Here is a 16097-nt window from a genome sequence, read left to right on the forward strand (position 1 = left end):
AAGATGACTGAGCCTGTCTCTTCATGGCATCTGCTGGGTCGTGGAGCGGCCTCCTCAGGCTCTGCCAGTGCTGCAGGGGGTGCAGGGGGGAGTGGTGTTGACCTGGCTCCCAGTCAGTCATCGCCTCTTGTCCCTGTGGGGCCCAAGGACCAGGACACAGCAGGTGCAGTGGCTTTGCCAGGGGGTTCCCAGGCTTTCCCTGTGCTCAGGGGTGTTACTCTTAACACCCCTGAACCCCTTTCACATAAGCTGGAGAGGGAAGTCTGTGATGTGGTTGCTCAGCACTGTTATGAATAAGAAACTTCACTAGGCCAATATTCAAGCAGCAATCAATTTATTATTTAATATGGTAAAGTATGAGCAATACAGCTCTGTGTACAGTGGGGGAAGTTTTCCCTCAAACTGCACACCGATAATTTAGGGTTACAGATATTTATAGGGGTACTCATCAGTTTTTTTTCAGCAATTTTTATTTCCAACCTTTTACTCATCAGCAATTTTTATTCCAAATTACTACATCAACATTCTATACACTATTGTGATTTTAATTTCTCAGGATGTATCTCAAATGAGTATTCTCAGATGGTGACAGTCCAGTTTCCGAAAGAAGAAAGACGAATCCCATCTGGTGGAGTCCAGCTTCCCAGATGTGTCCACCTTTGAACTGCAGAGACTCTAAATCTCATAACAGTGATGTCCAGCTTCCCTTCGGTCAAAACCATAAATCCTTGAGGTGATGCTCATCTTCCTTTCTCAAGCTGTTTTTCTCTGCTTCAATAAGGCGTGAGATAAGCATATTTCCTTTATATATATTCCAAAGCTATAGTTTCAAGGATAAAAGTAATACTCTAAAATTACACTTCAAAAGGTTATTATTGCAGAGCTTTTTATTGATTAAATGCAAGCAAAAAGCAACATCTTTAACACCTTAATTCCAGTGCTCTTAAATCAACCAGGATTAATTGCAAACAAAAGATAAGTTCAAAAGCCTTTTTCCATGCTTTATTTTCCTCAGTTAATATTAGAATTCACAGCTCTCCCATTGTCGGGGTCCACACATTTCGCATTCACAAATACACACGTCGCCTGTTTGTACCTGACATGAAACACAGCTTTGCATCTCACACTGCTTTGCTGCAAAAGTCCTGCTGCACACACTGCGCAGTGTGGAAAGCCAAGAGAAGCTGCAGCTGGTGGCAATCTTGTGACAGAAGCTTGACCTTGTTCTCCATGAGAGGTTCTTGGGAAGAGCAGACAGGAGAAGATTCCTGGAAAACTTAAACAGCTTTCCAGAAGTGAAATGAAAATGAAAGAAACAATCCAAGATGTTTTCCTCTGTTTATTTCTATAGTCCCCTTTTCCATGTTGCACTGCTTCTCCATCCCAATAATTCCAGATGCGCCTCACCTCTAAAATTGGTGACTTAGTGATTTTTAGATGCTCCAAAATACCATGAGCCACACACAGTTTTCCTTCCCCTGTTTTTACAGGAAAGCAACACTGGAGGTGTCAGTGCAGTGCTGGGCTCAGGTAGGAATCCTACCCCAAGGGAAGGTGTCCCGACAGTGTTTGACCCTCAGCAAGGACAATGCACAGCAGCAAGCGAGGGGATCGCTGTGCCAGAGTGCAGGAGTCAGGGCTCTGCATCCGGGCTCAAGGCTGCAAAGTTCCCGTGTTTGGGCAGACGGAGGGGCTGTCCCCGGGGCGCGCGGGGCTCGAACGTGGGGCTCGTGGGGCGAGCGGGGAACGGACACGGGGACGAACGGCCCCGGTGCCTCAGTTGCAGTGGCGGCAGCAGCGGCAGCAGCGGTAGCAGCAGCGGCGGCAGCAGCAAAAGCAGATAGATTAGAAAAATCGTTCTTTCTCTCGCTCTTTCTCTTTCTCTCCCTTTCCCGCTGTCGGGCACCCTTCTCTCGGGGTCCCTTGCCCGGCGTCCCTCTCCTCTCCCCGCCTCCCTCTCCCCTGCTGGGCCGGGCCATGCCCCCGGCCCGCCCCCGGCCCCGGGCGGGGCTGTCCCGTGCCCGGCCCCGGCCGTCCCGCCGCGGTCTCGCCTCTGCCCGGCTCTGGCTCTACTGGCGGTGGCGCTGCTGGGGGTGCATCAGTGCTTGGGGCGGGGGCGGCATTGCCGCCCTTCGGCTCCGCCTGGCCCGAGCCCGGCCCCGGACCCGACGCAGGGTCCAGTCCCGACCCCGGCCCCGGCCCCAGCCCCAGCCCCGGCCCCGGCATTGGCCCTGGCCCCGGCGCTTCCCGGACCCCGCGGAGGACACACGCGGCGTGGCCGCCGCTACCGCCTCCGCTGCGGCTTCCCCGGCCCGAGCTCCGCCGCTCGGCAGCACGGCCGCCAGCCCCGAGCCTCCCGTGCCGCGTTCCCGGGAGCGAACGCCTGGGCATGGCCGGCCCGGGGCGGGTGAGGGGCGCTCGGGGGCCCTGGCTGGCCCCGGGCCGAGCGCTGACAGCCGCGTCCCGCCCGCAGGTGAGGCGCAGGAGGCCCTGCTGGAGCGGTACCGGCTGGGATCGCTGCTGGGGCGCGGCGGCTTCGGCAGAGTCTTCGCGGCCACGAAGCTCTCGGACGGCGCCCCGGTGAGCGGCGGGGCCGGCGGCGGGCGCAGGAGGAGGGGATGGAGGAGGAGGAGGGCAGAGGGCGGAGGATGGGGCTCGCAGTGCGGGCGGCGAGCTCACCCCGCTGCTGCCCTTGGCTTGCAGGTGGCCATCAAAAGGGTGCCACGGAACCGCGTCCGGCACTGGGGCAAGCTGGTGAGTGAGCGGGGCCAGCAGCCGGGGCTGCCGGCCAGGAATGAGCTGGGCACTGTCACGGTGGGAGCTGCCAGGACGCCCCGAGGGAGAGCGGGCGTGGGGCCAGCACAGGGCGCAGAGCATCCTGGGCTGGCTGAGGGCTTCCCCAGGCCTGGCACGGCATCGGCCCCACTGACGGCATCGTGCTCCTCCCGCAGCCCGACGGCACCAGCGCACCCCTGGAGGTCGTGCTGCTGGCCAAGGTGTCCACTGGCTTCCCCGGTGTGGTCCAGCTGCTGGAGTGGCTCGAGCTCCCCAGCTGCATCGTGATGGTGCTGGAGCGGCCAGAGCAGTGTCAGGACCTGCAGCACTTCATTGGGGCACGGCGGTTCCTGCCCGAGGAGGAGGCGCGGGAGCTGTTCCGCCAGGTGCTGGAGGCTGTGCGGCACTGCACCAGCTGCGGGGTCCTGCACAGGGACATCAAGCCAGAGAACATCCTGGTTGACCTGGACACCGGGCAGGCCAAACTGATTGACTTTGGGTGTGGCACCTACCTGCAGGACACAGTCTACACTCACTTTGCAGGTGAGCCTACACAGGGCTGTGTTCCCGCTGCTGACATCTCATGGCCCAACATCTCCCATCCCAAGCTGGCTGTGGCAGCGGGGATTCTCCCTTTTGCTGCCAGTCAGGGCACTGAATCTTCAGCTGAGTTGCTTTAGAGCAGGGCTGGGTGGGCAGCCATCTTCCAGCCCTGCTGGCAGCCTTTGCCAGCCACTCTGCCCAGGTCTGGGCCTGGGCTGGGGCAGCCAGCCCGACCAAAACCCCCGTGGGTGGGGGTAGCAGAGAGGGGGGCTGGAACCTGTGCCCCAGCCACTTTGGTGTGCAGAAAAGAGGAAGGGCTTGGGCTGCTCCACTCGCCCTGTTTCCCTGGCTTCATAATATTTTTGGGGCAATGCAGGCAGGGAGGATAAGGGCAGGTTTTTTCCCCAGCATGGAGTGGGTTTTTCCTTTGCATGTCATGGTCGGGCCTAGCCAGGGCTGCCCTCTTCCAGCACCAGAGGCTTCTTTTCCAACCCTAACTTTGTGCACAAGTCCCAGGTGCTGGCGAGAGGGCAGTGGTCACCCTGTGTGCCCCTGATACAGCCCCCGTACACCCAGGGATGCTGGGGCCAGGCTCTGGGAGCAGCAGCATCCCCCTGATGAACTCCATCTGTATTCCATAGGAACACTGTCCTACAGCCCCCCGGAATGGAACGACTTTGGCTGGTACCATGGCGAGCCAGCTACCATCTGGTCCCTGGGCATCCTGCTGCACCAGATGGTCTGCGGGGAGCACCCTTTCAGAAGGGGCCAGAACCTCAGCTGGGGCCAGCTCCCGCTGCCACAAAGGCTCTCTCAAGGTGGATCCTCTTCTCTGGGCACGGGGGGAATGCCAGTGCTGGGAGCCAGCAGCGGGGTCGTGGGCATCCCACTCTGGCAGCTGCTGAGGGGGTGGCACATGTCCTGCTCTCCTCCAAAACAGGGAATTGATGGGAAAGTTTAGGCCCAGCTCTGAGCACATCCAGCACGGCCTGGGCACGGGAATAGTGGGCTAAATCAGACAGGAGCCTTCTCTGGCTGACCGTCAGTTTCTGCTTTCTCTCCCCAGAGTGCAAAAACCTGATCAGGTGGTGTTTATCCGTGAACTCCTTGGACAGACCCACACTGGAAGACCTGTTTTGTGATCCTTGGATATGGGATATTCCTCTGCCATAGAAGAAGGGAGAGAGCCAAAGGCACACTTTGATCCAGAGCCCTGGTAAGTTCCTGGTCCACATATGCCTTGGCAATGAGAAGCAAAGGAACCCAGAGCTTTTTGTGCTGCCTGTGTCACTGCACCGGGGTCATGGGATGGGAACACACAGCCCTTGTGCTGGAGCTGAGCTGCTCTGCCCAGCACTGGTGGCCGCCATCCAAGCTGGTTTGCTTGTCCTGGTTCCCTGACAGCTGGGGCCCTGGGCAGAGCCCTGAGAGCCTGGTCTGCCCCCAGGGAAGGAGAAGGAGCCCCTGGAGAATCTGTACCGGGTGGGGATGCTGCTGCTGCTGCTGCTGCTGCTGTTGGAGACAGCGAGGGTGACATCAGGGATGACAAGCTCTTCCTCAGCCGGGCCAGGGGAGGCTGAAGGTGATGCACTTTGATTCTGGCACCTTCTTCAAAGCCAAACTCCACAGGGAATTTGCAGATGAGTCCCCACCCGAGGAAATTCTGCCAGATGTGGGCATGACCCTGCGTGGCAGGGAAACAAAGGCTCCCCCTTTGCTGGGGCAGATGCAGCTCATTCTTCAGTCGCTGCCCAGCTGCTTTTGGCAGGGCTGGGAGGATGGGCTGGGGTGGGTACGGAATGGGAGTGGGCTCCTGGCCCTGCCAACAGCCCCCAGCACCCACCATGCCCCGGGCTGGGGCTGGGGCTGGGGCAGCCAGCCCGACACAAACAAAGCACCATGGTGGGAGCAGAGGTGGGGCTCCAGAACCTGTGCACAGCTGCTTTGCTGTGCAGGCAAGGAAGGGCTGGGCTGCTCCACTGCCCTTGTTTGCTCTGGAGTCACCGTGATTTTGGGGGCAGTGCAGGGGGGAAGAGAGAAAGTGTGGGTTTCTCACAGCCATGGCTGGGTTTTTCCCTACCATGTAGGGGTTGGGCCTTCCTCAAGGCCCTGACAGAGATAAGAGTTTTAACCGTTTTTCTTGTTTTCCCTTTTTGTCTCTAAACTCTTTTCAATAATGTGTTGTTTGTTATTCCAGAGGAAGCATTCGAGGTGGTCCAGTGTGGATGGGGAAGTGCTTGGGAGCAGCTGTGGTGTGGATGGGCCGTGCCCTTGGAGAAGGCTGGGGCCATGGTTTGGGAGCAGCTTTTCTTGCAGCCGTGGCTGGCGTGAGGTGGGTCCCTGTGTGCTTGGCAGGGTGGGATCAGAGCTTTTGGGAGATGGCAGCGAGCACAGGAGCATCCTGCTCTGGGCAGCTGCTGAGGGCTGGATGTGCCGTGGCTGGCTGCAGGCTGGGCACATGTCCTGCCCTCCTGCTCTGCTGCCAAAGGCAGCAGGGATGGGCAGCTCTGGGCACAGCTCTGGGCACAGCTCTGGGCACAGCCAGCACAGGCCTTGGCACAAGGGCACAGGAGCCCTCAGCTGATGAGCACTTTCTGCTTTCTCCCCTTGCAGCCGGGCTCTGCAGGTGCTGAGGCTGCTCTGGGCTCTGCCAGGGCTCTGCTGGGCTCAGCCCTGGGCCCAGCTGGGCTGGCTCTGCCCTCACATTGCTCTGACAGCTCTGCATCAGATGAACCCATTGCAAGCACAGTGCCTGAGCTTTCTGCTTTGGCAGGTGAGTGAGACTCTGCTGCAGGCCCAGAGATTGCAGCTGGGGACACACACCCAATTGGCAAGGACCCAAACTCTCCACAGTCCCAGCTGAGCGCGTGGATCTGCACAGGGTGTTTTGTCTGTCCCATTCTTCCTTCTTGATTGTCTGGAATTGTGCAATTGCACTTTGTTGCTGCTCTAGCAGTGCCACAAGTGCACCAAAGCTGGCGAGTGGGCTGTGTTCCTTAGGCAGTGCAGTCTGGAGCTGGTGGATGGAGAATTACCCTTCTGCACTGCCAAACCAGAGCAAAAAGTTGTCAGTGGGACTTTGTGACTCTAAGAAATCCATGACAGTTTCAAAGGGAATGTGCAGCTCACTCACAGGGTGAGAACGAAGGTCATCTTCTAAAGGATTTGGGCTTTGACAGAGTTTCCATTCCCAGTCCTGCTTGGAGCTGGAAGGGCACAAAGCAATTTCCTCTTGCCTCGACCACAATTTAAAATAACAATATTGGAAACAATCCTCAAAAACTTTTTAAAAAGACTGCTGAGGTCAGTAAGATGGATCCATGCCATCAGCACACTTACAAAGTAAATAACTGAGTTCTCTTTCAAAAGATCAGTTGCCTCTTAATTCAAAGTTAGAGATGATTTTTCACTGCACACTTGGGTTTTTTTTTTATCTTTCACATTTTATATAGTTTTTGATTACTTTTTCCTTTTTTTTCCTTTCAATAGAAAACATGTCCTACAAAAGGAATGTTCTTTGCTCCTGGTTCCTGTGTGGAGCAGCTCCCTTCCTGCTGGCTGAGCTGCTCAAGCAGAGCCCGGCAGCTCCTGGCCCTGTAGGGCTGAGGCTTTTCCCCGTTGCTGGGCACAGACTGATGGAGCAGCACTGCTGAACACGGGCACACAGAGGCACCAGCAGCAGCTGCCTTTGGCCACCTGAGGCTCCAAGGCCCAAACTCTGAGCAGCCAGGGCTGGAAGAGACTGGCAGGATCTGATCCCTGACTCTGGGCCAGGGCTGCACAAATGACCCCACAGCAGCAGCAGCAGATGGAGCTGACTTTGAGCACAGCCCCTGCCCCTCTTGCCTCCCGTGTGCAGCGGTGTCACAGCAGCCTGAGGCACCTGGGAGCCCCCAGTGCCAGCAGGGACTGGAGATGGCAGCCCTGGGCTCCTGGAGGCTGTGCAAGGAACGGAGCTGGGCACTCCCTGTGCATGGGGAGCTTCCAGATGGAAAAGGCTGCTGTGCCCAGGCAGCTGCAAGGGCACAGAAAGGAGGCTCTGGAGCACTGGATCTGTGCCAATGCCACAGTCCTGGGCAGCAGCCAGCGAGCCGTGGGGGAACAGAGGGCACAGCAAGAGGGACAGAACCAGGCAAGGGCAGAGACTGGAGAGAGCCAGGCCTGGGAGCAGGAGCAGCTGCTCCATTGCACTCTTGGAGAAAGCTCTTGGCTGGTTCAAAGCGCTGAAAGGCGTGAAGGGCAGAGAGGAGGCCACAGCAAACAAAACAGCAATGCAAACAGCTCCTGTTTGCACACCTCCCCTCTCCATGTCCCAGAAGGAATAGCATGGATTGTGTTCTTCTCTCCGAGCCGTCTCGTTCAGCATGAGCAGCTCAGCACCAGGAGATGAAGGAGCTGAAGCCTCAGGCCACAGGAGCTGGGCAAGAGGGAACTTTTGGAGCAAAGGAATGCTGCTAAAATAGCCCCAGCTGAATGCAGGGGATAGAATCATGGAATCACAGAATCCTTTCTATTGGAAAAGCCATCTGAGCTCACCCAGTGCAGCCGCTCACCCAGCAGTGCCAAGCCCAGCACTAAACCACATCCCTGAAGTGCCAAGGCCTGGACACCAGCCCTGAGTGAGGCCTGGACAGCAGGCCCTGAGCCAAAGGTGGCCTCTGGATGAACCTTCCAAGCAAAGGTTATCTTTGTATCTGCTCCCTGATGAAATATGCATGGTCATTAGCACTGTAATAGATGTAGCCACTCATAAGTGAAACATGGATTGACCTTTGTGTATTTAGAAGCCTGACAAGGCCATGAAATCTGACATCTGACCTTATTTGAGGCTGTATGGTCAAAGTCACCTCTCTTGGTTCCTCCTTGAGCCGTGGCCAGGCTTTGGGAGGGACCCAAGAGGAGGATGAATATTACAGCGACCTGAGTGGGCGCGGCTGGTGATAGAGAGACGGTGAATCTTGTATCTTGATCAGAAGGCTTATTTATTAAGATATGATATATAATACATTATGACTATACTAAATAGAACATAGAGAGAGGTTTGCAGAGCTGCTAGCTAAGCTAAGAATAGATAGAAAAGAATCCCAAACAAAGTTGTGTCCAGGGACTCAGTCCCCTCACTTGCCCTGGTGATTGGCCCTTAATTATAAACATAGGAAATGAGCCAATCAAGGTGTCCCTGTTGCATTCCACAGCAGCTGATAATAATTGTTTACCTTCTCTTTGGGGGCCTCTGGCCTCCGGAAGACGCAGAAATCCAAAAGAAAGGATTTCTGTGGAGAAATGTCTGCGACATCTCACCTTTCTAAATTGTATAAAATAAAAGAAAAATGCTGATGTGGAATGAACAGGAAGTTTCTTCACCTATAGAATATACAATAACTAACAAATCACTAAAACAATGCTATAATATAAGAAAAATGCAAAATACAATGTAAAGCGAATTTGAGTCCATGCAGATGAATTTCAGGAACGGTCCAAGAGCCGAAGTTGTTTCCCTTGGAATATCTGAGAGTCCTTTTGATCCTGAAACAGACTTCTGCAAAAGAGTTCCATCAATAGTTATCAAAAACCATTGACAGTCTTAATACAATTTGAAACGATTTGAAACAACTTGAACAATTTTGTAATGTCCTTTCTGGCCCTTCAATGCTTCAGCGCTTCAGAGCTGCTGCCCAGTATTTTCAATCTTTTTTATTTAATTTTTAATTTTTTTTTTTTTTTTTTTTTTTTTTTTTTTTTTTTTTTTTGATTTGAAAAGCAAAAGAGCAGCAGCCAGGCAGAGCAGTGCCAGAGAAGGAAAAGGCCCTGGCCCATGGGCTGGACCAGGAACCCCAAAACTGGCCCACAACAGGGGGGCCCGGACCGGTAGGACAAACCACAATTCCCAAAAACATCAAGAGGCCAAGTGATGGCCCTGGCCCAGGAACCTCCTGAGCCAACTGGCCCAGGCCAAACCCATGAGGAAGGCTCTGCATATCCACAGGCCTGAACCCAGCTGCCAGCACAATGGCAGCACGGGTAGTGAGATAAACCACTGAGGCATGCCAGCAGCAGGGAAATAGAAGCCTTCCCCAGCAACCCCATCTGGGGTCTGGAGATGTTTGTTTCCCACAGCAAAGCAGCTATGGTCTCCTCCAATTGTGCCCTCTCCCTCTGCACTGCATCAGGTTTGTCTCTCATCTGCCCCATGGCTTCATCCCCATCCCCTCCGGGCTGAGGATCAGAGGCAGAACTCTCTGGATGCACCTGCCCCCCCATGCCACTAGGGCACAAGAGAGGCGGCGGCCTCCATGGGACAATCCCCGAAAAACCACCCCCCAAACCGCCGAGAATGCTGATCTTAAAAACAGGCAGCTGGACTGCCGCAACAGTGAGCTGGCGGGCAGCCCCCGCTCCACGGAAGGAGAGATCCCCCGCCGGGGCGACTGCTGGGACGTCCGGTGGAAGCAGCGGGGAGGGAGCCGGAACTGGGGAGGGAACCACGCTGAGAGTGGGATCAGCTGCGGGCTGCTCCAAGGGTCCCACAGGCTCAACGCCGTTTCCAGCCCCATCCTGAACAGGAACTGTCTCGGCTGGAGGAGGCGGGGAAGCGCGGGAACACGCTGTTGCTGCGTCCCTTGGCTCTGAAAGCGGCGGCAGGCACGGCACGGGCATCAGCGGAGCCTGGAGAAGCGGCGGAGCGTCGCCGTTGCTTAGCAACAGGTCAATCGCCGAAGGTGTTGTCTCTTCCGCCTTCTCCGACACAGGCGCTGGCGGGGGCCGGGAGGCCGGTGAAACCGCGGGCGGGACCTCCTGGAGTGACGGCTCTGGCAGGGCCTTGGAGGAAACCTCAGAGACCGGTGCCGCCCCCATGTCTGAAGGCGGAGTCTGAGAGGCCGGCGCTGGCTTGAGGGGCCACTCCCATCCCCCCGGAGAGAGAGAAGGGGGGGAAGGAGACGACTCCATCTGAGCATGCTCCGGAGCAAGAGTAAAAAAAACTTCTTCACCCTGCGAAGTTTCGCCCCCCCGCGCCGTGAAGCAGGGGGGGCTGGGAAGAAAAATGTCCTCCCCCACCGGGTCTTCTGCCAAAGGCGGTGGAAACGGAGCCTGGCCATAACAATTAGAGATCCATTGAAAACAAGCTGCTCTGCGTTTCAGGACTGGGAAAAGCTTTATAAATGCTGGGTAGATAGAAGGCAGGACACGTCCCTTGTTCCACACGAACTGGAAAATGGAGTCCATGCACTCCCAGACAAAAGCATCTAAAGCATACAGAACTTCAGTAAAGAACCCAAAAAGCTTTGCCCATCGAAAGAATTCATAGATATCTGGTTTTGACAAAAGGAAACCGTCTTCCCTGCACCAATGTTCCCAGAGGGCCATGATTTTTTCCTCTGAAGGAGTAAAATGAACCACGTACTTCAAAGGGAATCTCCCCCATACAAACAGCCATAATTTTCTTGCGGCTGAACCCTCAGGGATAGAAAAATGAACAGTACCTTTTGAAAGAGTCCAGCTTGCTCTGGCCAGCTCTGCAGGTATGCTGCTCTCGTCTACCATGTTTCCTGAAGGTTTTTCAGAAGAAGGTGGTTCTGTTGTGGTCAGCCTTGGCTGTGAACTCTGTCCATATCAGGATCTTCAGTTCTTCAGCTCCTGGCTTGAATCCACTTTTTTGATCACTTCAGAGCAACCATCAAATGCTACACATACAGGATTTTACCCAGTGCAGCAATTTGCTCCTCTGGTCTTATCAGATTAATTTTTGCTCTGACACGAGGGGTCACCAGATATTACAGTGACCTGAGTGGGCGCGGCTGGTGATAGAGAGACGGTGACTCTTGTATCTTGATCAGAACGCTTATTTATTAAGATATGATATATAATACATTATGACTATACTAAATAGAACATAGAGAGAGGTTTGCAGAGCTGCTAGCTAAGCTAAGAATAGATAGAAAAGAATCCCAAACAAAGTTGTGTCCAGGGACTCAGTCCCCTCACTTGCCCTGGTGATTGGCCCTTAATTATAAACATAGGAAATGAGCCAATCAAGGTGTCCCTGTTGCATTCCACAGCAGCTGATAATAATTGTTTACCTTCTCTTCGGAGGCCTCTGGCCTCCGGAAGACACAGAAATCCGAAAGAAAGGATTTCTGTGGAGAAATGTCTGCGACATTTTTGTAACATCTGTTTGCCATTCTTGCAAAGAGAGTAAGCCTCTAGGATTAGTACTGTAGTATTGCAAAACATGAGGCATAATTAACTGAGGAGACCCTTGTTGAAACATTACTTCATATTCCCAGTGGTCATCCTTCTTCCAGGCTACAGGAACTTTTCCAGTTTTCCCTGATCCATCTGTAAAAACTGTCGCACCTTCCACTAGAACAGAAGAACAAAGTTGTTTTCCTTAGGAAGGGAAAATCTCTTAGGATTTCCCAAGGAAATCCTCTTAGTGAAATTTAAAATAGGATGAGAAGGTAAATGATATGCTATTTTACTTCAAAAGGAAGATAAAGCAGATTGCAGCTCACGATTGTTTTGAAAACCCCACTCAAAATACCATTGTTGTACCGGTATGACAATAGTTAGAGGATCACAGCCTGAGATTTCATGGCAGCATCTGGGACCTTTGATAATGATGTCTTCAAAAAGCTCATCCACATCTGGAGCTGTTTTTTGGGCCTGAAAGACAAAAATATCCACTCCAAAATATGCAATTAGTCTTCCCATTTATCATTCCATTGACACAACAATCCGCATGGTATTTCATCGTGTCTCAAAATAAATAATTGCACACAAACAGAAACATCTATTCTGGTAACAAATTTAGATTTCAAGGCAAATTCAACTTCTTCTACAGCCTTTTATGCTGAAGCAGTCAAATGTCTCTCATCAGCAAAGGAAGTAATCCCTGATAATATTTCAAACAAAGGTTGCAGTTGATGATTAGTTATCCCTAAGTATTGCCTAAGCCAAGCTATTGCACCAACCAATTTCTCTACATCAACAGTGGTTTTAATTTCAATGTCCAATTTTACAGGTTAAGGCACAATTTGTGTATTGGTGATTATCAACCCCAAATATTTCCAAGGCATCTGCCTTTGAACTTTCCCTGGGGTGATAACCAAACCAACTAGAGTGTACATGTTGTCCAGCAGTTTGAGGGCAGTGGGTCTTCACGTGACTTGATTCTTCACAAGCAGAACATCTGGGTGAAAACTTCATGACTTTTGCCAAAGAAGCCATTTTATGCTCAACCCAAGCAACCTTTGAGCAAGCAACCACAATATCAGACAGTGAGGGATCTCCTGGTAAAGAATCAATAATTCACCTTCAGTCTTCATTTGCATTGTCCCAGGCTGAGTGCATAAAATTTGCCTCAACTTATCCTCTTCTTCTTGCTTTTCAAGGGCTGCAGCAACCCTCTGCACAAACTGAAGAAAACGTTCCTTCACCCCTTGCTGGATGGTAATATACCCTGGTTTAGGAGTTGCCATTTCCATTGTTTTGAGTAAAGCACTCATGTATGGTGTTTGTGAGGTTCCCAGGATGAGGTGAGAGATGAGAATTTTATTCCATGTTCTTAGAAGGCTGATGTATTATTTTATGATATTATATTTTATTAAAAGAAATTATATACTAAAACTATACTAAACTATAGAGAAAGGATACATCAGAAGGCTAGAAAAGAATGATGATAAAACCCCATGACTCCTCAGAGCCTCGACACAGCTGGACCGGGATTGATCATTAAATTAAAACAATTCACATGGAACCAATCAAACATTCGCCTATTGGTAAACAATGTTCAAGCCACATTCCAAAGCAGCAAAGACAGGAGCAGCAATCAGATAATGATTGTTTTCATTCCTCTCTGAGGCTTCTCAGCTTCCCAGGAGAAAGTCCTGGGCAAAGAGGATTTTTCAGAAAATATCTTGGTGACACTCATATCCAGCTGCTGGGCCCCTGCCAGAACCAGGGGGTCCCTTCTTGCCTGCAAATCCAGGTTAGAGAATGTTCCATTGCCCAGCAAGGCATCAGCTCCCACAGCGTGATGTGGATTGTGCTGAGGTAACTGCATATTGGCCAATGCTACTCTTTCAGCCATTTGCTTCCAGGTAGCTTGAAACACACCATACTGCCGTGGCAGAAACAGAATCATAGCAAGGTGAACAATATCATATAGTGCAAGTACATCAGCATTTAGAACATGAATCACTTGCATCACCTGTGAAGAGTTAACACCGTACTGATATACTTTTGACTGGAAATGCTGCAAAACCCTCCATGCAAAAACCTAATGGCTATCTTGTTGTCCGGAATTAGGAACAGCTTTAAAAGGAAAAGCCACAGGCCCACCAGAAGCAGCAGCAGCCATCTCCATCCTTTTAGGTGGACCTATTTCCTCTAAGAAATTCCAATCTCCCACTTCAGCTGCTTTCATTCTCACATGCTTCCAAAATTGAAAGGGTGTTGAGGAGTCACAGCCACCTGGCAGGGAGGCAGAGTCCAGGAAACAGCAGGCCTGGATCTGCTCCGAGCTCTAACAGAAACAGATTCCTGCATCTTTTTAGGTGTACTTATAACTGGCAGTTCATTGTCAGAACTATCACTAAACAAAGAGGGACACAATTTTAAAAATTGCTTTTGTTCAACTAGTTCAGGAGGGAGGGGGAGGCCAGATGCCTCAACGGGGGGTGGAGTGGAGGCAGAAGACTTGAAGGGGGGCAGAGGAGGAATGGACGGCACAAGGGAAAGCGGGAGAGGGGGGAGGAGCCGACCAAGGGATGGGTAAGGGAGGAGCAGGCGATCTGCAGGAGGGTGAGGGGGGAGCAGAAAAACCACAGGAGGGTGAGGGGGGAGCAAACGGCCCAGGGAGAGACAGAAGGACCAATGACCCAGACTGTTTTTCACTTTGCTTCTTCTGTGACTTCATTTTGGCTAATTGCTGTGCAGGTGTAAGATACTTTGGTTTAGCACTCAGTTCAGCTAACTGCTGAGCAGGTGAAGTATACACAGGTTTCAAAAAGTCTTTTGGAGATGAATACCAAGGAACAGTCTTAGCCTGCCATTTGATTCTCACAATAGCAAACCCTGGGGGAACCTCCACAGCAACTGCAGCAGGCTCCTCAGTGGGAGATACATCAACAGGCTCAGCCTCATCTTCCTCCTGTTCCTCTACTTCAGTTTCTTGATCTAATTCCCGTTCCTCCAATTCCTCCCCTCTATCTTGTTCTGCTTTCCATTCCTTCAGTGCCTCATACAACAGTCTCCAGGTAGCAGCCAAATCAACAACCGTCTTATCCCCCTTAGATATCACTTCCCATAGTCTCTTCCCAACCTTTTTCCATGCCCTGACACTGAAGGCAGTGTTGGCATCAGCTTCAAATTCCTGTGATTTACACTATGTCAGTAAGCTACAAAGGCCATAATCAGAAGTTTGAACATATTTTCTTTTCAGTAACATTTCCATGTGGACAAAACAGTCTTTTCCTCATTTGATAAATAATTTCCCATTTTTTTCCCAATTGCTCACCTCAAATCAGATATCTGAATTAGGTCCAGACCTCCACAGCTTCCCTGCTGCCTTCACTCATTTTTTAGGGTACCCTTTGGCTTTTTTTTTTTTCTCTTTTTACAGTCCAGTTGCAATCATGGTGGGGCCACCAGATGTCGTTATAGAGTACGACACAGCGCAAAAATACACGACTCCATCAGAAGTGTGCAAGAGAGAGATTTATTAGAGCAACATTGCTTTTACGTCTTCAAGATATTTACACCCATCCAACATACACATTCAGTGCCCATTGGTCATAAGAGAGAAACAAAGTTCCCAGTAGGTGATCAGGGAGCCACATCACTCTGTGAGCCAGCCAGAGTCCATATCACTTAACTTTCTCTCCTTCATCCTGTCTCCATGGTAACAACCTTGATCTTCCTTCAGGAGAGATATGGGGCTTCTCCTTATCTTCAGGAGGCCCTTGCTAGCTCACAAGGACAGCACAGAATGTCTTTCCTACAAATACCAAGGCCACTTCCCTTGTAATTTCAACTTTGGCCAAATTTCAGTACAATAATAAATCATTTTAACTTGGTCAAAGGTTTTAGTGGATTCTTGAGAGTCCCAGTGGTCTAATAACCGTCCAAGTGGACTGTCTAAGGGAATACTTTTTGCCTTCCTTTTTCCTTTAAGGGGGCTTCCTTCTTTACTTACACACTGACGCATCCTTAAATGAGTAAACTAAAATCCCAAATGGAAATCTACAGACGGGCAACACTGTGATGGTGTTCACAGGGGTTTTTAGGTGAGGGAAGAGATGAGAATGTTGACTCCATGTTCAGAAGGCTTGATTTATTATTTTATGATATATATTACATTAAAACTATACTATACTAAAAAGAATAGAAGGAAAAGTTTCATCTCAGACAGCTAGCTAAGCTAAGAATAGAAAGGAATGAATAATAAAGGTTTGTGTCTCAGACAGAGAGTCCAAGGTAACTGGGCTGGGATTGGCCATTAATTATAAACATCCAAGATGGGCCAATCACAGATGCACCTGTTGCATTCCACAGCAGCAGACAATCATTGTTTACATTTTGCTCCCGAAGCCTCTCAGCTTCTCAGGAAGAAAAATCCGAAGAAAGGATTTTTAATGAAAAGATGTCTGCAACACAACACAAATCTACAAGTAAATAAAGTGTTTCTCAGCTCAACTAAATATATATAATTTAACCCAAGCCTTCTCCCCCCTCTTAATTTAACTTAAACCCTTCTTGATCACTCTCACACTTCCACT

At 51.3% G+C, this 16097-nt stretch overlaps 2 protein-coding genes across 2 annotated transcripts in view; both read left to right on the plus strand.

Moving 5' to 3' along the window:
• LOC131096456 (serine/threonine-protein kinase pim-1-like) overlaps positions 1 to 4491 on the plus strand; it is a 66849-nt gene extending 62358 nt beyond the window's left edge. Inside the window, exons 3-7 of the mRNA XM_058044796.1 lie at positions 2474 to 2580; positions 2704 to 2754; positions 2952 to 3318; positions 3960 to 4136; positions 4385 to 4491. Of these exons, the coding sequence (XP_057900779.1) occupies positions 2474 to 2580; positions 2704 to 2754; positions 2952 to 3318; positions 3960 to 4136; positions 4385 to 4491 (809 nt within the window). The remainder of the gene's footprint in view (positions 1 to 2473; positions 2581 to 2703; positions 2755 to 2951; positions 3319 to 3959; positions 4137 to 4384) is intronic.
• Positions 1 to 16097, plus strand: part of LOC131096328 (zinc finger protein 470-like) — a 177206-nt gene that overhangs the window by 104434 nt on the left and 56675 nt on the right.

The sequence above is a fragment of the Melospiza georgiana genome, unplaced genomic scaffold (assembly GCF_028018845.1).
Source record: "Melospiza georgiana isolate bMelGeo1 unplaced genomic scaffold, bMelGeo1.pri scaffold_29, whole genome shotgun sequence".
In the NCBI taxonomy this organism is placed as follows: Eukaryota; Metazoa; Chordata; class Aves; order Passeriformes; family Passerellidae; genus Melospiza; species Melospiza georgiana.